The sequence below is a fragment of the Zootoca vivipara genome, chromosome 3 (genome assembly GCF_963506605.1).
Source record: "Zootoca vivipara chromosome 3, rZooViv1.1, whole genome shotgun sequence".
NCBI classification, from domain to species: domain Eukaryota; kingdom Metazoa; phylum Chordata; class Lepidosauria; order Squamata; family Lacertidae; genus Zootoca; species Zootoca vivipara.
In genome coordinates this window covers 14,393,943-14,418,844 of record NC_083278.1, presented here as the reverse complement: position 1 = coordinate 14,418,844, position 24,902 = coordinate 14,393,943, and the positions used below count along the sequence as shown (strand labels likewise).

The following is a 24,902-nucleotide window of genomic DNA, read 5'->3' as shown; positions in this document are numbered from 1 at the left end:
ATGAGCGAATCAAGACTGAAAATACAATAAAATGTGTAGACTACCTTTCAAATCTGACCCAGGCACTTAAAGAAGTACACTTTTTTAATTGTTGGAGCAGGATGGGGAAATGCTGTGTTTTAATATTTACTTACTTACTTACTTACTTACTTACTTACTTACTTACTTACTTACTTACTTACTTACTGGCTTACTGGCTTACTGGCTTACTGGCTTACTGACCTACCTACCTACCTACCTACCTACCTACCTACCTGCTGCCCATCTGGCTGGGTTGCCCCAGCCACTCTGGGCAGCTTCCAACAAATATAAAAGCATAATCAAACATCAAACATTAATAGTAGCAATCTGGAGGGTGGGGCAAGGCAGGTGGAAAAGCCATTGCCTGATGAACAAATAGTCTCTCTCTCCTCAGAGCTGGCTGGTAACATTTGCACTGCCAATAATTCCTAATGGCCAAGTACTCTGCTCTCTTTGTTCCTTGCTAATAACAACCCATCTTCTTCTTAGCATGGGAAACTGGTTGGCCTGTCATTTTGAAGCTGCTAGATTCAGCATCTGGTAGCTTCCACTAATACTCCAAGCATTGATTTATTCCTAACATTTATTAAATCTAAGAATTTAGGGGGATCTGGCTCCTCACAAAGTCATAACACATTTATGGGGGATCTAGCCACACCCGCTCCGCAAACTCAGAACATCATATAACAGAGAGCACAGAAATTTCCAGCTCCTGGCACGCAGTCTCACACAACTGAGCTGGATTGCTAAAAACTGCCCCAATGTCCCAAACTATTTATTGAGCCCAATATGCCCCACTTCTTTGTGGTGTCATTTTACATCCAGGCTGCACACAATTGCTATTTCAGTGTTTACTTTCCCAAGTGTGGCTAAATAGCTATGCAAGAAGGTCAGTAAAATAACCTTTCCCCCCCTATTTACATATAATGGGAATTTTGACAATTTGACTTTCAAAGAGAGAGAAAACATTCTGGTGCTGAGAACCGTATTCCAGTGAATGCTTAACTGTGACAGATGCTGTCACAGTAATTGCCAATCAGCCTATGCACAGCAGCTGAAAACACAAAATGCATCACTTTGATCTCCTTGGCTTAAAATGCATTTCACAACCAAGATATCGGCACCCTTTATAGAAGCTGTCTAGCATGAAGATAAATTTGATAATGTACATTTTGTTAAAACTGTTGAAGCTTTTTCATAAACACAAGCATATGCGAAACAATCTATAGTATGCTATGATTCAAAACATAAACATGCATGTTTCCCTTACTCAAAAGAAGCTCAGCCTCTTAAAACATCTCAATTCCTCCAAAGGACAAAGGTCATCATGAAGCATGCTTAATTTAATCTTACTGCTAATTTGGTAAGTGAATGCCTCACTTGATTTATTGTGTTGGGAAGTGAGGTATGTATGAAGTTTCAGCTCAATATTTTAAAAAATGTGTGAGGGAAAAGTAGCTTACTTACATTTTGCGGGCAGGTCATAACCACAAGTAATTTTTGCTTGTCCAGTTTCACAGCCACTCAGGTTGCGACATTCAGCGACTAGACAGGGGCCGGCTGCTCTATGAATACAGCCATCAACTAAAAGAAAGAGGGAAGAAATTATATATTTTTAAAAAACTTCAGTAATCAAAGTCTAACTGGACTAAATCTGAGGCATTTGATCCAGATTTTTTTAAAAAACAGTTTCAGCAGAAACGACCTTCTAACACAGGCACCCCCAAACTTCGGCCCTCCAGGTGTTTTGGGACTACAATTCCCATCATCCCTGACCAATGGTCCTGTTAGCTAGGGGATTATGGGAGTTGTACTTCCAAAACATCTGGAGGGCTGAGTTTGGGGTTGCCTGCTCTAACACTATATTAATATTTGCAGATTGCCCAAAACCCAATAATTTTAATGCGGGGTAGCACCATTATTGAAGATGAGGTAGCAGAGGCCCAACTGAAACAACTCTATTCCATGTGCTCCTGAGACATTCGGAGGTGGAGAGGGGAGGGGGACAAGAAAAGGTGACTACCCCTCAACTGGTGGAAATTAACAGATTTGTAGCAAGCTTCTCCAAAGCTGCCAAAAAATCTGTGGGACCCTAATTTGAACTAGATCTTTCATGTAGCAACAGGAATTTTACTGTGATCACCAAGCATGGATACACACATAAAAAGAAAGATCCTGTGAGTATATACAAAAGAAATTCTCACAGTACAACCCTCCTGTGTTAAGGTCGTTGATTATTTACTTAGCCAGTTACCAAGCAAGAAGAAAATTTGGTTTTGTTATTAAAAGACAGCGTGAAAATGAAAGCATAATTTAATACTACCTTGTGGGCACTGTCTATTCCCTTTTGTATTAGTTGGCGGGATATTAAATGTTCAAAATATATTAAATAAATAAAACTATTCCACCAGATTGCTTAGTACTTCCCACATCATAAAGTCTTTTAATGCAGAACAATTTGCAAAGCACACCAACATCTCTCCTTCAACTTACATCTTGCTATTGCAATATAAAAAACAACAACCAATCATTTAAATTGTAACAGCCCAAACTGTAAAATCATCTAAAAGTTAGTGGTGCAATGCTTAGTGCTTATTGTTCTCAAGAGCTTTAGGGGAAAATATTAATAGTGGAAGTATAGATGAGAACGGCAGGGAGAAGGAAGAGGAAAACAAACAGTCAAAGCAATTTTAGTCTATTCACAAGCAATGGAATAAAAAAATTCTTAATTAGAAGCAAAGTAAAGAAAATAATTAAAAACAATTAAAACAACATAGTAATTATTGCAAGTCACTACATCAGTGGCAATATTAATAATTTCTTATAAGAAACCCATGGATGCCATATGTTCCCTACATATGTTCAGAGATTATGGCAACAAAACAAAAAAGTAGTAGGATATGCCCCAAATTAAAAGTCTCTAATCATATAAATATTTACATAAGAAAAGGAAATTGTGATGTGTCTGCCTTATGGAATTTTTAGATTTAGAGTTGTGATGGGGTGGAATTTGAAATTTCTAACATCTGCCCCTCCCCAGATCTATTTCACCCCAACTGGATTCTGGTCCAAGTCAGAAGGAATCTGTGAGTGTTTTTCAGAGCTTCACTGACAATCCCTTATTGAGGAAAGAAGGCAATGGGGCTCACAAGCAGAGCCCAGCAAGGCCTTCTTTTTTATGAATCTCGCCTGCTGCCACCACCCCCTCCAATGCCTTGAGGGTTGAGCTGACTTCTAGTGTGTTGTAAAGGAAGGAAGGAAGGAAGGAAGGAAGGAAGGAAGGAAGGAAGGAAGGAAGGAAGGAAGGAAGGAAGGAAGGTATTGGCAGTTAGCTATATGTGTCCAAGATAACTTCCTACGCACAAACCCTAGAGGACCCAAGCAGACCACCAGCAACAGGAGGGGGCATCAGAGCATAAGAGCACAAATTTGCAAAACACATAGGTCTGCTGGAACCCATAGGAACTCATAGGACAAGTTAACGTTGCTAACACCACTTAGAAAAGTACCAGTTCTAATGTATGCGGATGATGCTGTTCTTCTCTCTCAAACCAAAGTTGGTTTGAAACGTGCCTTAGGGAAGTTTAGCGACCAATGCAACACCGAATTAACAATTAATTTTGCCAAAACTAAAATTGTACGTTTCAACCGTTCCTTTAATAAAGACAATTGGAGTATAAAGGGAAACGCCATAGAACAAACTAAGATCTTCCAATATTTAGGCATAACCTTCTCCTACAATGCCAAATTGTCAACACACTTGACAGCATCTGCTACTTCAGCAGGAAGAAGTGCAAATGCCATTCTCAGATTATTCAGAAGGAAAGTCGCCGGCTTCCTTCCTATGGTCCTAAAAGTCTTTCAGGCAAAATCTTTAGCCCAGCTCCTGTATGGCTCTCAAATTGGACCTTTTGCCAATCTTAAGACCCTTGAAACAGTACAATAAAAAATTTTAAGATCACTATTCGGTACCCCAAAGAGCACACCCAATGCAGTGTTAAGGCAAGAGGCAGGACTTCCCAGAGTGGAATTAAAAGTCTGGGAGCAAGCAATATCCCTCTGGTTGAAAATCCATTACAATCCAAAGGGAATGTTACCTCATTTCCTGGCCGCAGTTCCCTATCCATCCTGGCTTATGCAAATAACTAACAAGATCAAACAAATTGGCCTAAATCCTGAAAATCTTTTTTAATGGAACTCTGAACAAGTCAAAAATAATTATTACTCAGAGAATTTACGATGTCGAATTACAGCAAGAAGATGCCTTACTTTCGGAGAATTATAGATGTCTAAAATCGTGGCCTAATTTTACAGCTGCCCCTTACTTATCTAACATCACTAACGAAGCTTATAGATGGGCCTTCTCTAGAGCCCGCTTTGAGGCAATGCCCTCAGTGGTGCTGTACGGCAAATTTATGCGGGTACCAATTCATGAGCGCCTTTGCCCTTGCATGTCTAACAAGGTAAAATCTGTCACTCACATTCTTTTATTTTGTGAATTTTATATTGAAGAACGAGCTCGACTTATTTTACCCCTTTTATCAAAATTTACACCCTTACAATATTATTTGGAATTCTCCCCCGAAATCATACGAAAATTCCTTCTGGAAGATTCCTCAAGCCCAGTGTCATACGACGTGGCCAAATTCTGCACTTTAGCTATTAAGAAACGTAAATCCCTTCTATTGAATGACACATTGCAAATTCATTTTGTGTAATTGTTCTATTTCTGGTGATGTTATTGCTGATTTTCTTTCGTTTGAAATCATGATATTCTGTATTGCTGGCTTTTGCTTTTGCTAACACCAGGATATTGTCTGGATGACTTCATTACTGCAGGATAACATGGGAAGTGGCTTCCATCTCTGTTTACTGGTTTTGCTAGAAAAAATGCAAAAAATGATCAACTAGCAGAAGGATGCCTCTACACAAGAACTATCCAGTACAATTTGCTTTAGGTATACAGTGGTACCTTGGGTACCTAATTCATTCTGGAGGGCTGTTCTTAACCTGAAACTGTTCTTAACCTGAGGTACCACTTTAGCTAATGGGGCCTCCCGCTGCCGCCAGACCACCATCGCGTGGTTTCTGTTCTCATCCTGAGGTAAAGTTCTTAACCTGAGGTACCACTTTAGCTAATGGGGCCTCCCGCTGCCGCCAGACCACCATCGGGTGATTTCTGTTCTCATCCTGAGGTAAAGTTCTTAACCTGAGGTACTCTTTCTGGGTTAGTGGAGTCTGTAACCTGAAGCGTCTGTAACCTGAGGTACCACTGTATTGAATGTGCTGAGGGGACCTTTAGGCTTTCAATAAGGACTCCCTGGTCAGTGGATTCCAGGAAAGTCTGCCTGTTCTATGAGTGAAGCCTTACCTTGGGCTGCCTGGAAAAGGCCTGAGTCTCACTTCCATTTGAATATCTGTAGACCTCTTTACCCAAAGCATCAAAGCAGTTATGCAGTGAGCCAACTTTGTTCACTCCTTTGTTAACCTCCTTTGGTGGTTGCAGCCTTGTGGCAGATTTGTTGCACTCTGTCTCTGACCTTGTGGTTTAATTGTGCTAGATTGCTTCTTGAAGAAAGTTGAGGTGTTTATTTCTCTCTCTTCTGTGCTCTGCATTCCTGCTCCTGGCTACATGGTCTGCCTAAATCTTAAGTTGATGTGTGCCAGTGCTGATTCTAAGCCTGAGAAGCTTTATATGGAGGGATGGGAACTCACCTCACACATCTAGTAAGATTGATGATATCAGGCGAGGCACTAGGTATAGGCAGGCTTGTAAGCCCAATTTACCCCAGATGATGTTAGAGAGCACAACAGGGCTCTCTAAATCAGAATGGGTTTCAAAATCCAAATTCAACTCAGGCATTGGGAGGATGTCTTCCAGACTCATTTGGTTTAATATCATCCATTCTGAATCAGAACCAAGTGTGAGATAATCCATTTATCACTAATTTTAGAGTTCACCTCTCAAAACATTGCAGTTCTAGAAACAGATACAGTAGTTAGTTGCTGCTGTTTATAGACATAAAGAGAACCAAAGAACAGAGTCTAAGTCTGTGCCATGGGGCATCAGCACTAAAGTTTATATCCCTCATTTCTTTTCAAATTCAATGAAGCTCATTGACTGACACCATAGAGATGAGTCATGGTGGGCAACATATATACACTCATAACATTTCCATAATTCTGCTGTGTTGGAAGCTCTGAAATGATGATGCTGGTATTGCAGTAGAGAAATAGATGAAGCTGAGTGGAATATAAATTTTCAGAATTGCTAATTAACAACAGTGTTGCTAATTAATAACTATATACATGTTGCAAACATAGGTGCTTGGAAAGCATGAGATGGAATATGTCTTCTGTTTTGCTGACCCGGTAATTATTCAATGCCCATTTCAACTCTCTCGGAAATGATTTTTGTAACATTCAACAAAACTGAGGAAGGGAGTGCAGAGGATCATTTTGGCAGTTGTTGATCTAGCAATATCAAGCATTTAGTCCACCAAGATGACAAAAGCCAGCAGAAACTGAGGGTCTATCTTTATTATGTTCTAGAAACTCAGTTGTATGCTTTGAAGTGCATTATGACTTTGTGAGCTTTCAGGAATTCCGCCTAGATTTTTTTAAGGGGGGAAAAGCACACATAAATGATTCCTTTTGATACTCAAATCCATTCTGAACCTGACTCATTAAATTTACAAAATGCTATTCTGAAGTGTATTTTAATCATCGCAGGCAAGGACAATTATGGAATTGCATTTTCAAACCTCTCCATTTGAAACATTCGGTATTTTTCACCCTGGTAATAAATGTACAAAATATGTGCCTGTGCTGCTAAAATCCTGATTGCCAAGAAGCAAAAGAGTGACTTCCCACGTACATTTACATAATGGTTACATAAATAATGGGATATACAGTATAGCACTAATGGATAAACCGACAGGCTTTATAAGTTGAAAGAGTATTGGCAAGAATAAGGAATTTCCAAGGAAATTGACATTGTGTTCATTATGCTAACTTTCTATTCTGAAACATGCATTGGAATTTTATATAGAGATATATACCGTAAAAGGTAAAGGGACCCCTGACCATTAGGCCCAGTCGTGACCGACTCTGGGGTTGCGCGCTCATCTCGCATTATTGGCCGAGGGAGCCGGCGTATAGCTTCCAGGTCATGTGGCCAGCATGACAAAGCCGCTTCTGGCGAACCAGAGCAGCACACGGAAACGCCGTTTACCTTCCCGCTGTAGCGGTACCTATTTATCTACTTGCATTTTGACGTGCTTTCGAACTGCTAGGTTGGCAGGAGCTGGGACCAAGCAACGGGAGCTCACCCCATCACAGGGATTCGAACCGCCGACCTTCTGATCAGCAAGCCCTAGGCGCTGTTGTTTAACCCACAGCGCCACCTGGGTCCCCCTGGCTACTAAAAGCAGGCTACCCAAAGTGTAAACTGTGCTACATTTTTTTAGTAGGATAAAGCTCAAACATTGTAGCATGTATACATGATAGGAGCCTGGGGTTGTACCTGCCTGCCCTGACTCTGGACCTGTGTAATTTTCACTTGTGGGGTGCATTTTAGAATGAGGGCCACCTGTTCATTAAGGCCAATCCTTACAATCTTTAATCCCCGATTCTGAGGGTAAAGAACTGTATAAACTGAGCCTGACATCCCAAGCATGGATGTCAAAGAGACCTGAGCAGGCAGACAGGAAAAAACTCCCTCCACAAATAGCCATTGCATAATCGTAGCACCACCATCGTAGCACCACCCCTACCGCTAGGCAGCGTGTGACAGCCGCCTCAGGCAACTGATCTTTTGGGGTCATGAAAGGGTAGCAAATTGTTACTTATTTAATGCCTTACTGTCATATTTTTTACTCCCAGGAAGAGACATTTGTGGGGTTTTATACCTTACATGCCGAAATAACTTGGCTAGCTTTCAGTTCTATGCAACTTAATTTTGGACGAGGTGACCCCATTGCTGTTCTGCGCCGAGTAGCAAAATATTTTGGGCCAGCCCTACAAATTGTGAGGTAGTTGTGAATTAATGGTTTGAAAAAAAAGGTGAAACATATTTGCAAAGTATTTGTTCAATTGCCTGAGAAACACCAGTATTACAAAACAAATAAACAAGCAGTAGTGTTCATCGTCCAATATCCACAAATGTCTAAATATTTATGTAAGACTATAATTTATAAGATTTAGGGCAAAGCTTTGTGTTACAAATTAGGGGATATTTGTCTGTTTATGTAACTCAAAATGGAGTAATTTGAAAATGATAATTACGAGGGGGGAGGAATTAAAATCTTCTCCTCACAGCTATGTGGGTATAGGAAGTATCCTTTCAGATCTTAAAGGGACAACCAAAACCTCTGCAGAGGCCCAACACCTTCACCCACAAACTATACGTTCTCTTCATAGGAAATTGGTAGAAGCATTATCCTTGAGGGAAAATATGCAATACTGGCATGATCAATTGTTTGCTCCACAAACAGGGGAGCAAACTATCTATTTTATCGCTCTGAAAATAATTGCTTAGGAGAAGATGCAAGGACATAATCATTTGCTAGGGGGATCCTGCTTGAAGTATATTAAAACCAATGAGTATAGCATTTAGATTTCTCAGGGAGGACTGGCAAAAAAGCCATGGGCAATGTCCTTTCAAAGCACACAATAAAAGAATATTACAAAGCTAAATGCAGGCTCATGAATTACTTATACAGTAGCTGAGTGCTAAAACTCTTAGCAGCTCTTCAAAACTTAATAGTGAAAATTATACAACCGACACTGGACAATTTAATGATGTACAATGCAATGCAGATAAATGTATTTCTTACAGGGGGCGGGGGGGGGGGGAATCCTTAAGAATTGCAAATTAATCCAGGGCACAGCAAACAGCTTTAATGGTGCCAGGAGATGCTTTGTTAACAAAAATATTACACGTATCTAGCCTTGCCTCCCTCAGACGGTGATAGAAATGTTAACATAATCAAACACCACAGCAAAATTAAGCAATCATACAGGGTAAGGAATGCTATAAATGTCTTTTGACCTTGCAGATGCTATATTAAAAAAAAGAGCCCAGTGTGCTTAAAATAAAAATAAAATCATAAGCACTATATCATTTAACACAGGAGAAAGGGCAATATTCTTTTCCCATGTAACATTTTTGCTAATTAACTTCCCACATAAAATTGTTGAAGGAGTTCCTCTGAAGTATGCTATCTGCTGTGCAATGTTGTTGACCAATATAGTAAATATTGGTGGCAATGCAAAATGAAAGATCCCAGAAAGGTTACAGCAGAAAGGTTGAGGGAGAAGAGCCAGTAGGAAATATTTCTGACATGGCTTCTAAAAGCCGCTCACACTGTGTGCTCTGTGGCTTATGCTGACTTGATAAGTCATTACGGAAAAGGAAAAAATTGAGTTATTCCAATTGTGCAATACTGGTAAAGTCTGCCTGGAAGAGGAAGATAGAAGCAAATTATGATCTCCTTACTGTAGCGGTAGGGGGTTCTGCGGGACAAGTTGAATCCTTCCATCGAGCACTGGTGGGTGGTAAGGAAATTTTACCATCAAGAAAGATGCATTAGTGGGTGGTAGGTATAAAAAGGTTGACTACCCCACCATAAACTATTCTCTCCATGCTTTCTAATCTAGGCTTCTAAATCCATGGTTGGCATTGGTCAGGGATCCAATGCATAGCCAACAGTAAAAATGAAAACAGCTCTCATATTCAAAACATGCTATAAGATCTAGATCGCTCTCAATTAAGATCAGGGGGGGGGGGGAATTGACACTGTGGACACTAAAAGGAGATAGCAGCATTCCCAAACCAATCATGTAACTCCCCTCTCCCGCATTCTGATACTTTGAACACACCTGTCCTTTTCTCTTTCAGTTTCTACTGTCTCTGCCAACAACTAGCATATATAATATTCAAATACAGTAGCTTCATATTCCTCTCTCCTTCTCCTTCTCCAGACATCAAATGATACCCTGTCTTTTTCCAAGTGTTTAATGGGACAGAGATGCATTAAAGTGGAAATGGGGGACCTGTGTTCCACAACTCACATCCATGCCGGGCCATTGGCCATGTTGTCTGGAACTGATAGAAATGGCAGCCCACCAACATCTGGATGGCTACCACAGCCACTGCATTAAAGCCCCCTTTTCAGTTCTAAATAGGAGCATTGTAAATCTATTAGAACCATTCCTTAAGCTTAACCAAACACTCAATTGTCTTGCTTCATTTTTTGCAAATGGTGGGTGGAACATGGTAACACCTATGTTATTCAGTTCAAAGAAAGCTGCTGCATGAAGAAAATGGGGTTAGGATGGTACCAGCCAGTGCTTTAACTGATCTGCTCAACTATCCAACACCTAGGTTGTTGCAGCAAAACTATAATGTCAAATAAATTCACACTTTTAGTGGCCCACTCAGACGTAGCATAAGGACTCTGGGAAATATGGTTCTTCTATAACCTGTCTGAATGCCAAGTTTTTGGCAGACAGACAATAAAAAATAAAATCCAAAACTCCTAGCCTATCATACAACTTTTTGTTTTGTTTTTCTTTTGCAAAAAACAAAAAACAAATATATGATAATAGGCCATGTGTACATTAGTTTTTGTTGTATCATAATCAGGATATTATTTTTCACTGAAGGTATGACTGGTTTTGTAGGGTTGGTATTACTATGGCTAGGTAGTTCTCCATTCAAACATTAATAGAAAAGGTAGTGATTTTATTTTATTTCATTTTATTTCATTACTAAATCCAAGGCTATAACAAGAAGAGTCTTGATTAATATTGTAAAACTAATGCAGTGTAGCTTATTTCAAAGACCACGTGCCTTCTGTTTCAAAAGACAAATCATATGTATCTAGATAACAGAGGAAAATAGTTTCTATTATAGATGAGATATTTACAGATTAATCCATCATTAATCCATTCTTCTGAAATTATGAAAGCATGCACTGTCCTTAAAAAAATCACTAGATGGAATTCAACATCACACTTTAACAAATGTTTTGTCAGAGGAAGAATTTGGGCTCACTAGATGAAAGAATCTCCTCCCTTGGTGGATGAGAAGCCACATTGTGCAAGCTAATGTCCTTGCACAGAGTTTCTGCTGACAGGGATTGTCAGGTGAATCCCACCCATTATATTGGGCCAGAGAGACAGATTGTGGATGTTGGTTGGCTACCCTACTACCCAGTGGTCTCCCTGACTGAGATGGTCTCAAGTTTGGAGCCGGAGGGCCTCAGAATTACAGTCCCAGATAACTTCAATATCCACACAGAGGCTACCATTGGGCTGGAGCAGGACTTAATGGTCTCCATGACAACCATGAGGTTATCTCAAATGGTCATCTATCCAACCCACTGGGCTACGCTGATGTAGTCTTTTCCCTCAAGTGATAAGGAGTTTGCAATGTACTCCCTTGTCATAGTTAGATGATTATCTGGAAAAGATTGGATTGGTGGCAGCAATCCCCCACATCCCACAAGGATGGTGGGTGGATTCAGATGTCCCATCCTCAGAGACTGATGGGACCTGGCATGTTCTGGAATGCTTTGGGAGATCTTCTAGTGGAGAAAGCTGACCGTTCTGTTGAAGTCATGGTCCATGAGATGAGATGGACAGTTGACACAATTCCTCCTGAGCACCTCTCTGGCACTGTAAAGCCTAACGCCTTGCTATTCTGGAGAGCCATGGGCTGTAAAGCAAGCTGGATTAAGAGAACAAGTGGCACGAATCTTCCTCTGAAGATGATAAGAGCATGATTAGTACCACATAATCATGCCTACCATGCAGCAGTGCAGATGACAAAACAGACCTGCATTGCATCCTCTAGTTGTTGGCTCTATTGGGTGGTCCCAGTGGGGTGAAGAAATTTCTGGGGCACTGATGGACCTGCTGGGACCAACTGGCTGCACAAGTTTAAGGATTAATTCACTTGAATTCAAAGTGGCCTTGACTGCACAGTAATTGCAGTTCCAATCAAAGGACTCAATGCCACAGTCTGTTTTGTGTTTATGCAGCCTAATGATATGGACATGCTGCTTGTGGTTATATGCCTGACCATGTGTCCTGTTGACCACTGTCAACATCATCTTGTGGTGGGGCAGGGTGTTATTGGATGGGTACCGACGAGGGTGGTTAATGCTTTATAGCATGAGGGGATTGAAAGAGGTAGTGGTATGGCAACCCTTAAAGAAGCCATACATTATTTGGAATAACTACCAACCAGTTGCAAATACCCTCTACTTAGGGAGGGTGGTAGATAGAGCTGTGGCAGGTCAGCTGTTGGTATCCTTGAATGACACAGTTTATTGGTCACCCTGATGGATGACCTTTACCAAGAGCAAGACGAGGAGAGCCTTAGTGGTAGAAATGCACCATGTATCTTCACAACATAAGAACATAAGAACAGCCTCCTGGATCAGGGCAATGACCCATCTAGTCCAGCATCCTATTCTCACAGTGGCCAACCAGATGCCTGTGGGAAACCAGCAACCAACCCTTGGTTTCCAGCAACTGGTATTCAGAAGTATTACTGCTTTGAACAGTGGTGGCAGAGCATAGCTATTGCAGCTAGGGGCTATTGATGGCCCAAGATAATAGTTGTACATGGAGGAGAGGGCTAGCAGTGCAATCATTTTCAAAAATTAATTGAATGGGGATAATTTTTGTCATTTGAAATTTCAACAACAGCTATAACAAACCATGGGGTGCGTTTTACGTCAGAATCTGAACGCATCCTACTGGAATTAATTGAAGAAGCAATGATACATGCCCGCCTGTAACATTACTGACACATTAAAATCAATGATTTTGATCTATCATCCCTAAACTGTTTCTTCCCATGCAAGACTTCTGATTAGTGCCCCTGAATTAGCATTTCTATTCACAAGCTTCTCACAGCTGTGAAAAGCACTGTGCTTGTGGTGGAGTAAAGATACCATAAATATGACACTGAGTCTGCCCCACTGAACCTAATGGACTTTATAAATGCTCTATCATTGAAATTATTTATCCAGCTATTATCTTTTACTCTGTCCAGCTCATCCTTATGGCTGCTTGGAACTAAGTCTTCACATATTCAGAATATTTCACTCAAATTGCCTACATCTTTCTTTACATGTTTCAGGTGCAGATACACTTCCTCCCCCAAGTATTGCATGGTCAATATTATTATTAAGGGGGAGCAATTAATAGATGTAGAACTGTTCTGTTAGTGCAAGCATTTCAGCTTGCCCTTTGGGGGTGGGGAGGAAAAGGGAGAAAGCACTGTTGCCCTAGCAGAAGTCCTTGAGTGGGCTTCTCCTAACAACACTGCTAACTTGAATCTGGCTCAATAAATACAGAATGTGAAATGACACACCCTAATGTGGCAGATGGCCACCCCCCAACACACACAAATGAACACTTGTTGCATATAAATGCTGCCAGGATTTCAAATTGGGTGCCTTCAGGTCTGTGAACCTACCTAATCAGGTAAGCTACTGAAATGTTGGTGTCTGCTGAAGCAGTCAAGTATCTATCAGCAGGCCCTGGATTGACTCCACTCACCCAGTTTGGCTATTGGAAAAGACTATCAGAGGATTTCCCAATTCTGCTAGTCTTGCTTGAGGATGAAGGTCTTCTTAAGCTCAAGTGTCTTTCGGTCCTAATTTTTAGTTTGCTCTTTGGTCTTGTCTCCTACTTTGGTCTTTGGCCTTGACTTCTGGCTTGCTATATTCTTCTGCCTCTGGATTTGACCTTAATTTCTGATGCCTGGTTCCTCACTTGCCTCACGACTACTGCCCATGCCCCAGCTCTACTCTGTCTGGGAGCAGCTCTCTGCAGTCCCAAGCAGAGGGTCTTTCCCATCACCCGATCCTTTTAACTTTAGATGTCAGGAGCTGAACCTGGGACCTTCTGAAGAGCATGTGCTCTAACACAAGGCTAAAGTTTGCTCGGAGAATTAAACAGCATAAAGGTGGTTGAAAATGCCTCCTAGAGGGAAGGAAAAATTGTTAATTTGGGATGTATGTATGCATTTACTTACACCCTTTTTAAATGCACATGGATATGGTGCTCAGACAAGGTGGCTCTTCAATCAGCAAACCCCCAAAAAGAAGACTCCCAGAGTTAAGGCAGGTATTCTGCAGGAGTCAGATAACCTAATGCCATTAGTCACATCAGGTTTTATTTAAGTAGGTGGTGAATCTGATTCCATGTAAACATGTAAAATATATATTGAAACTAGAAAGTTTAAATGAAGTTCTGAGAAAAAAATTGATGAATAAATTTTTCGCAGGCATAGTTTATAAACTGCTTCAAAAATGTCTATAGAAACAGCACATGCACATTACAGCAGATAACCATGATTGAGAGCATTTGTACAGTGAGTTGAGTGTAATTAACCCCAAATGACAATTTAAAAGATTAACAGCCAATTCAACATAAAACTAAGGTTCAGTAACAGAAGGAGAGTTGTCTGGTGTATTCCCGAATCTTAGATTTAGTAACCCTTTATTTGGAAGGAAAGAGATGTAAATTAAAATGAAATAATAAATATTAACAGCGCTAACATGGAAGGGTATATCTTTTTTAAAAAAATAAACACAAGCTACTTAAACTGAGTCTCATAGCAGGGAATGGAAATAGTGTGTGCCTGTGGCTGCATTCTAGGGAAGTACACAGGTGGAATAATTTATCAGTAGGACTGGAGTTGTCTTCCTCCACACCAACAAATAGAAGCACATTCATAGACACAGGCCATAATGTCATATTCTAAAAGTCACTTTTGAGACTTGGGCAGGATCTTAAAAGCAGCATGCCATGAGGAGGGAGCACATTTCCTATTTGGAAAGGAAATAATAAAAGCACCATCAGACACATGAAATTCAATTGCTAGGGGATGGAAACCTCAGTTGTGGTTGCCACACAAGGCGTTCTTTGCTTTCCATGTAATGCCTTGCAACTGCTATTTGAGGCCTCCAATAAACTTGCCACAACCCATTTCTGTGAGCCATGTTAACTTAATGCAAGGAGTCCAAGAAGATGGGCTGTGGACCTAACTCAGGGAGATATCCCATGAGAAATAAAAGCAAACACAGAAAGGAGGAGGAACATGCTCTCTTCTTCAATTCCTATCAACAACTTCCTTTCTGCTGTTACTCCAGCAAAGTCCAAAGCAAATTGTGGTGGCAGAGGTAATGGGAAGTACATGTTTCAGTATCAGTGGGAAAGAAGGGAGTGAAAAGTTTATCTACATGCCAGTGATACCGTAGAAGAATTTGCTTATGGCTGGGATATGACCTGCTGAGTAATTCATAAAGTATACTCATTGGAAATACAAAATAAAATGGCTCAGTCCTTCATTACTGCTGTGCCAGATAGAGATGTAAATCTAGGTGGGGTAACCACAGTCTTCAACACTGACAAACGCTTCATACACTCAGCAGCTTGGAAATCACATGCACAACACAGTGCAGGCCTGTGCATGCAAAATCTCAATGAGATGTCTCATCATATGACTGGGAGTGGGTGCGTGTCTGAGCCCTATTGCTCATATGTAATGTCTTCATTTGGCAAGTGTCAGAAGTAGCTATTGTCCTCAGGTTGGCAGTGAATTGAAGGCTGTTCACATATTGCCTCAGGTCACATGTAATACTAAGACAAAAATTGGCTTAGTGTAAATGCACAAGCTTGAAGATTCCCAGAAAGGAGACTGGGGCTGCTTTGGCTCTGCTGCTGATTTGCTGCTATGAGCTAAGTCAGACTTCCTCAACCTCGGCCCTCCAGATGTTTTTGGCCTACAACTACCATGATCCCTAGCTAGCAGGACCAGTGGTTAGGGATGATGCGAATTGTAGTCTCAAAACATCTGGAGGGCCGAGCTTGAGGAAGCCTGAGCTAAGTCATAGTTTGGCATAGCATGTCTTACAAACCTGGGCTCGTATTTGTCTTCTCTGTGAGCTGTAAACTAATAACAAACCGGCTTATCTGGAAGAAGGAAGCCCTGGTTCAGACAACACGTTAAGCCAAGGCATGGCTTAGTTCACAGCCACACAGCAGGAGGACTAGAAGTGACCACAGTCTCCTCTCTGGGAACTTGTGCATTCTAGCTAAGTCATAGTTTGGAATGGAGCGTACATATTTTCTTATAAATGTTTCTGGGATATCCCAGTATCCTTTCCCCCTCCCCTGCACAAAGTACCTTCTCTGGATGGTGCTTTTAGTCACTCTACTTAGTCTATTTCCTGTCTCCCAAATCTTTCATCATCCCTCAGAATTGCCTCACAAAAAACTTCTTCTCAAAATCTCCTATGACAGTACCTCAAGGCCAAAAAAGGATTGCGCTCAAGGCATCCTGCAGGGAGCTACCCTTAACAGAGTTACGGTAAATAAAACCAGGGTTCACATGAACCCTCCTCGTTGTGGAGAAACTCCATGCAAGGAGCAACCATGATTGGACAAGGTCTCACCTCATACAAAAAAGCTCTACCCAGGTGCATCAGCATGCAGAGAGAACTCCTCCTGTCATCCATTGAACTCACATCCAAAAGCACCTACACAAGTTACTTAACACCAGTTGTAATAATGCTTGCATAGGACTATATTCTTACATCTGAACATGTGTACATTGCATATGATCACACACTGAATTTTAATGAGTAGACAATCCTAGTATAAACTAGGAATGAATCAGACCTCTATTTCAGATTATAGAATCACATCATAGAATTTTAGAGTTGGAAGGGACCCTGAGGATCATCTAGTTCAACCCCCTGCAATGCAAAAAAATATGCAGCTGTCCCATATGGGGATCAAACCTGCAACCTTGGCATTATCAGCACCATGTTCTAACCAACTGAGCTCTCGGGGCTGATAGAGTTCCCCTGCCACTACTCATGTTCTTTTTTTTTAATGGTAGGAGACTTGTGAATCAATATGAACAACGGGATCTGACAAGCCTAATATCCTTTTCTGCTGGATACTCATGCCTTTTCATCCTTTGAATCATGATATTCTTTACCCAAATCGTTGTAGGCTGGCAAACCAGCTATTTGGAATTTGTCTTACAAAAGGACCAAAAGTTTTGAACTTGCAGACACAACTAATAATACTTAATAGTTTGTTTTTGCAACCTTAGTATGTGCCAAATATGTTGAAGTTAGTTTTGATGTTTTAATTATATGGTTTCATTTATTTATCCTTGAGTTGCTTCATTTATTTTTTTAATGTGGTTTTATTTGATGTCTGTTTTCTTATGCAATATTTATTTGTTTATTTACTCTTCCATTTATATCCTGCTCTCCCTTCCAAAGAAGTCCAGGGCAGAATGTTATGTGACTATAGGTTTTTGTATGTTGGATGAGAAATGATTAAACAAAACAGCTAATCATGGAAACACATTTTACAAGGAAAGGTGATGTGCCATATTGTCTAAGAGGTCAGCCCAAGAACAACCGTGTGTGTGTGTGTGTGTGTGTGTGTGTGTGTGTGTGTGTCATCGAATTGTAGGGTGACAAACCAGGTGCGGTGTTTGATTGGCAGAGCCGCCGCCACTTGGCCTTTTCCTCCTGTCGCCATCGCCGGGAGTCTCAGCTTCATGGCAGGTTCTTAAATGGCTGGGCAGGCTGGATTTTGAACCCTGGTGGGTGTGATCTGGCCCAGAGGCCGTAGTTTGCCGACCCCTGCTTTAGCCAATAACCTCATTTGGTCCCAAAGTAAAACAATCCTTCATATAACTCAAAACTGCCCTTACATGACAACTTCTATGCCGACCTGCTCACTAGCCTGCATGCAGTGTCTTATCAGCTATGCATACCATGGGGGCGGGGGTGATAGGAGGCTTGAGTTATACCATTTCAAGAGTCATAGGTTTAGGATTGCTATTGACATTTGCAATTTGCAATGTACATTCTTTATTACGGTCCAAAGACCCACAATAAACAGTTTCAAAAGCAAGAAACAGTTTCAAAACCCACAAGAAACAGTTTCTGAACCAAGTATAGGAGCTTTGATATTACTTCAAAAAATTAGGGGGAAAATGCTGTTAAATTCTTCTAAATTTTATTTCAAAATATTGTTGCAGGCTATCCCCAGTCTCCAAGTGGTACAAGATTCCAGGGGGTTCCAGGCACTTCACCCAGGATTTGTGCTTCCTTTTGGAAATGAGACACAATGGAAACTGTAGTGTCTTTATGATATATGGATTATTTACACATATATACAACCTGAGCTTACGATGCAGAGGTTCACAGTACTATCACCCCAAGACATTCTTGTTTCTCCCATAGCTGCAGCCTTGGATCCAAACTGAAATCAACCATCGTCCTCAGACCCAGCTTGCTGCCTTCACCATCCTGCAACCTTTTCCTTCCCAGCCAACTCTAAAACTTTGTCTTTGTCTTCTCACTATCTAAGAGCTGGAGGAGGGAACCCACAGCTTTTGCTGTCTGGCAAGGAGCCGCCTGTCCTTGGCATTCCAAATGGGTCATTACTTTTTCCATTGTTTTCTTCGGAAAACTCCATGGCTTATATTTTAACCCTTGCTGGATCCAGGGGTTCAAGAGGCTTGATTAAATTCCAGCACCTACTGGATCCAGGAACTTAGAGGAGCCTGGCACCCCAGAACTCATAACACTGTATTTTAACTAAACTCTCTAAATTCACAAGCAAGTGCAAGTGTTTACCACCAACTAATTTTATTTAACTGAGTTTTCACAGTGTCAGCTTGACTAACAAACAATAGCATCTTGGTATTTATTCCCATTAAAGGAGGGACCCAGGAGAACTGTAACAAACAAAGAAACTTAATTGGAAAGGCAACCATCATGAAAGCAGGTGCTTAAAAAAGTAGTTTCAATAAGGCATGACAGGAGTCAGGAAAGACTTTGTGTGGTGTTGGGAGAAAGGTAAGAAAATGACACATGAGGTTCCATAGTGCTAAGTGCAGAGTAGCATGTGTTTATTATTTATTTATTGTGTTAGAAAATCCAGTTGTTCCATTCTTAAATCTCATCAGCTTCAGAGTTAAACCTAAACAGGCATGGATTGCTTCCACTCTTCCCACACCCACTTACTGAAGCAGAAAACATCAGTAAGTTAAGCTAATTTGCTTTGATAGTACAGGAAGGCAAAATAAACTTTCACACACAGATGCACAAAAGGTTGCAAAATAGTTGTTTTAAGTCCATGGGAACTAAAAGATTATCACAAAAAATAGTAGGCAAGTCAGTAAGACATACACACACACACACACACAGAGAGAGAGAGAGAGAGAGAGAGAGAGAGAGAGAGAGAGAGAGAGAGAGAGACTGCATTTTTTGTCTCTGCGATTTTCAGTGAAACCAGAGTAGAAAAAGCAATCATCATAAGGAAAAGGGCCACAGCTCAGTGGAAGAGCAAGAAGTTCCAGGTATAATATCATCTCCAGGTAGGGATGGGGCAATCTCCTGCCTTGAAGCCTGTGGAGAGCCACTGCCAGTCACTGAGCTAGATGAATCAATGGTCAGATTCAACATAAGGCAGCTTCTTATGTCTCCTAATCTTACTAAAATATTACCAATACTGCTGATTAAAGTCCCCCCTTGAACCTTTGCTCAAAGTCTCATTATGCTAAAGCATAATGCTAATTTTTTTAAAAAAGCCCTGCATGACAAAAGAATCTCCTCTCGAGGCCTCAGATGTACCCAAGCTTTAACAAACAACTGAGCAACCATTCAAGATCTACCCTAGGGTGCATATATTAGCAGGTCTGCTTTAAAATTACAAATACACTTTGCTCACAGTGATACTATTAAGTGTCTAGGAGTATGATTAAAAATAAGTCAGTGAATCTGTTTTCAAGTAAGTTCAATCTTCAAGCTTTATTGTTGTTTCCAGCCAACGGCGATTACAATATAAACACAGAATGCATGCATGTAAAACACAGAAGAAGAAATCATCAGTTCAGTAAAACTGGGATAAGCCCTGTGAATACAAATAGGGAATACTTTCAAAGAAGTATATAATTTACTTTTTTAAACAAACCTAATTCTGTTCAGTGACACAACTTCAAAGGAAGGTTTGGTCACGTAAAATCTTACACACAGCACGCAGTAATATAGGACCATTGTTATAGCTGAAACAACTAGATGAATTATAGCAACAGGGTTTCATGAAATTCAACCCTAGTGGAAATTAATGAACTACAGGTGTGAATATCATGTTAGCATCTTTGCCCCAGAGGCATATTCCTGCAGCCTTTTCTCTGACACCTGGTCTCTAAAAGCATTATGGTTAATTTATCATAACACACCATCAATTTTCCATGAGTTTATGAATGACACTGAAAGGGAAAAAGCCAAGCCCCTCCAAAGAAAGAGCTTTATGTGATACGCTGAGCATGAAATGCTTTCGTGTTTACTGAATGGTGTTTTGTCTATCTTAATCACTTTCTAGATTAGAGCCTCATTCAAGTGGGTATGATGAAGTATTTCTTCTTAATTAGAGGCCTGAAGCTCCGGCAACAGCTAGAAACAAACACTATCTTTCCTATCTTTTTCTCTGTTGTTATATCTGCTGTACGTGTCTACTGTGGCCTGCAAGAACAACATCTGCCCACACACTTAATCTAAATGATTTCACAAATTTCTCCCAGTCTACTGAACTGGACTCCTTGGCTTCCCATTCAGATGGATGCAAGGAAATTCATTCGTGCACTTTGAATGAATATGTGCATGCGTAGAATGATGTTAGTCCATAGCTGCCAAGTTTTCCCTTTTCTCGCGAGGAAGCCTATTCAGCATAAGGGAAAATCCCTTTAAAAAAGGGATAACTTGGCAGCTATGTGTTAGTCAAGGATTATTTTATGTTCTATATCCTCTAGGAAATTGATTCCGTCCTCTATTTTTCAATACAGGCCATATATAAAGCACCTTTGAAGGACAGCCTGTTACATGCTTGCTAATCTTTCCTCTGCAGGCCCAGAAATGTTGGTACCAATAAAGGAACTGAATCAGGTTTATCTGCTTAAGGACACCACCCATGAAGACATTAACAGTTGAGCAGAATGGCAAAGTATGATATTTAGCACTGAAGCATTTTAATGCAGTTCCATGCTATAAAGAAAATTAACTATATTTGAGTGCTCTGTTGAGTAAGATATACACAGGAGTCATTCACAGTATCATACAGAACGTGAAATAAGAAACCATAACTCAGTATGTCTTTGATTCATGGATCGTTAGAAAGTACATCATCTATTTATTCATCCAATGCTACGCTCACTAATTTTTTGCCCTTTGAGTGAGTTCCATCCAAGTGAAACAAAGGTCAGTGAAACACCAAACCTCTATTACAATCAAATGTGACTGCCACTTCATTGAAAAGTGGGCTCAGCATAATAATTTTTGAATGTGGATAGGCAATAAGAATGAAAATAACTCTGGCAGATGGATCATAGTAATTAATATAAACACTCAGCTTCAACTAAAAATTGCCCAGGGACTGTACAGCTGAAGAAAAGCACATTCTGACCACTGCCACTGGCCAAGGATCTAGGGGCTGCTGGGCTGTGTGTTTGTGTATCTGTACTTAAACGTAGGGAGACCCACCCACAGTCCATATTTGAGGATACTCTGAGATACTCAAAAAGCTGCTGGCCCATCAGAGTAGACAATACTGAGCTAGAAAAATTAACAGCATGACCTGTGATAAACCAGCTTCCTGTACACCTGAAATCTCTCATAGCAAATAGTTTGGGAATTACTCCTAATTATTCCTATATAAGGGGACGCGGGTGGCACTGGGGGTTAAACAACAGCGCCTAGGGCTTGCTGATCAGAAGGTCGGCGGTTCAAACGGGGTGAGCTCTCGTTGCTCGGTCCCAGCTCCTGCCAACCTAGCAGTTTGAAAGCACGTCAAAGTGCAAGTAGATAAATAGGGACCGCTCCGGCGGGAAGGTAAACGGCGTTTCCATGTGCTGCTCTGGTTCGCCAGAAGCAGCTTTGTCATGCTGGCCACATGACCCGGAAGCTGTCTGCGGACAAACGCTGGCTCCCTCGGCCTATAGAGTGAGATGAGCGCCGCAACCCCAGAGACGGACACGACTGGACCTGATGGTCAGGGGCCCCTTTACCCCTTTACTTACAGTGGGAAGGCAAACAGTGTTTCTGTGTGCCGCTCTGGTTCTCCATAAGCGGCTTTGTCATTCTGGCCACATGACTTGGAAGCTGTACACCGGCTTCCTCGGCCAAAAACGTGAGATGAGCGCCGCAACCCCAGAGTCAGTCACGACTGGACCTAATGGTCAGGGGTCCCTTTACCTTTACTCCTATATAACAACCAGACACCAAGGACCTGTTTTGATATAGCACATGCTGCTTTCTTCCACAGATTAACAGAAGCTGGATAAATTATAGCAGAACGACAGCTCAACATGGACTTTGTCAGAAAGAACTATGAACAGATGATTAACAAGCTCTGGCTCATGAATATTTTTTTCTGCAAAATCCACAGAGATGTAACACTTTCAACATGTAGGGAGCGGGCAGCACTGTGGTCTTAACCACTGAGCCTCTTGAGCTTGCTGACTGGAAGGTCAGCTTCGAATCCTTGTGATGGTGTGTGAGCTCCCGTTCTTCTGTCCCAGCTCCTGCCAACCTAGCAGTTCAAAAGCACACCAGTGCAAGTAGTTAAATAGGTAAAAGCGGCGGGAAGGTAAACGGCGTTTTCGTGCGCTCTGGTTTCCGTCATGGTGTTCCGTTGCACCAAAAGCGGTTTAGTCTTGCTGGCTACGTGACCCTGAAAGCTGTCTGCCTGAAGCACTGCACCCCATAGTCAAGTTTGACTGGAGTTAACCATCCAGGTGTCCTTTACCTTTACCTTTTTACCTTACATGTGATCCACCAACAGGAAGGGTACTGTTTTGTAAGCACTGGCCCTATTTCATATCTCATCTATTTCAGAACCATTCTCAAACTGAAAATATAAAAATGTCCCCTATACCATGCTGATAATGAAACTTTTTTAAAAAAAGAGTTCCTAATATTCTTTTAATCAGATTAATCACGAATATTTCTTCTAACTATGATGCCCATTTTTCTAATCTATTGAACAGTATACTTTTAATTAGGTCACACTAATTATCTCTGGTGTTTGGGGATTGTAATACCTATTGCTACATAAACAAATTGAATTATTTACTTATTCAGTTTTCTACTAAACAAGCTAATACAAGCTTAATTAGTATAAATACTGTTTTGATGGCTGGAGCAAAAGAGATATACTGGTAAGTAACATCTATCCATAGAATCACAATGTTGACAGTTCCTTAAGTAATACTTGAATCTGTTAAATGAAGGCCTTAAACCCCTATGGTTGGCCTAACTATTAATTCTTCTGCTGAAAATAAATCTCTTTCAAGCTTATAAATGAGTTCCATTAAGAGTACGAGTCTAACTTGAAACAGAGAGCAGCTCTGTCTGGAGCTGCTCTTGAAAGACTGGTTGAAGGAATCAGCCTGGTGCAGATTATGTATGGCAACTTGCCCCTATGAAAAAGTGGGCTATCAGCAGCTGATTAAACTGGCTTGGAGGTGTGCCTTAACCAGGCATAGGCAAACTCAGCCCTCCAGATGTTTTGGGACTACAACTCCCATCATCCCTGACCACTTGTCCTCTCAGCTAGGGATGATGGGAGTTGTAGTCCCAAAACACCTGGAGGGCCAAGTTTGCCTATGCCTGGCCTTGACCATTTACACGTTCATGAACCATTCAAAGTCCATTCAGAAAAGAACACTCTGGCCTAATGTGGCCTAGTTTGCACAGCACGCTATACCAAACTGTGGCTAGTTCAGATGTGCTGGTTTCTGGCAGGGAGGCCACAACAGCTTTGCTTCTTTCAGCACTGCCACAATATTTAGGCACCCAAATGAAAATACTTACATTAGAATATTTTTGGCAGCAATTAATTCATTGCAGTGCCCAAGACTCCACTCGAAGTACCAAATATTAAACTTTGTGTTTGTGGATACTTTGGAAATTGGATTGAGTTAGGAGATTAAGGTGAGAAAGCAAATAGGAATTAAGAGAGTACTTGGAGGTTTTACAGACAGAATACTTGGGAGTTTTACAGACGAACTCGTGTAAGCAGCAGAACATGGAATGGAAAGCAGCTCATTCTGCTGCAGATTTGTTTCATTTATATAAAGCAGCATTCTATAGCATTCATTTATATAAAATAGCATTCTATAAACCATATGTTTTAAACAAAACATATGAGTTTGGGACAGCATGAGGGGAGAGGAATGGAGAAGACAAAAGAAAGGACATGTTAAAATATTCATGTAAACCATCTTGAGCTTGAGTTGGTAGAACATGAGACTCTTACTTTCGGGGTTGGGGGTTCAAGCCTCACATTAGGTGAAAGATTCCTGCATTGCAGGGGGTTGGACTAGCTGACCCTCATGATCCCTTCCAATTCTACAATTCTGTGGTTATGGAAACCTGTAGCTCTGAATGTGTTGGATTCCAACTCCCACCAGCCCTACCTAGAATAACCAAGAGTCAGGGTTGAGGGAGTTGTAGTCTATTTACATCTGAAGGCCAGGTAGCCCATCACTGGCTTAGAGGATGGAGAAGAAGGTACAAACAGACATTCATAGATGAAAGTTCTGCACTGCAGTTATGAAGTCATGAATGCTGGACATAAACCCACAGACAGTTTTGAATGCTACTTGCTGGAATAAAATCAGTAAAAACTACATTAGTTGTTAATTAAAATGAACTGGTAAGGGCCATTAGAAACAATTGCTCTTGAGCAGAGCATATTTTCTGTTGTATCGGGACGCATTCTGTGTCCTCTTTGCACCAGATTTCAATCAGATCGCATATGGT

General features: G+C 41.0%; 1 protein-coding gene across 2 annotated transcripts in view; it reads right to left on the bottom strand.

Moving 5' to 3' along the window:
- The window catches only part of MACROD2 (mono-ADP ribosylhydrolase 2), an 898,190-nt gene that overhangs the window by 673,520 nt on the left and 199,768 nt on the right, over positions 1 to 24,902 (bottom strand). For both annotated transcript variants that reach the window (XM_035110056.2, XM_035110055.2), the window contains exon 5: positions 1,489 to 1,605. In XM_035110056.2, the coding sequence (XP_034965947.2) occupies positions 1,489 to 1,605 (117 nt within the window). The remainder of the gene's footprint in view (positions 1 to 1,488; positions 1,606 to 24,902) is intronic.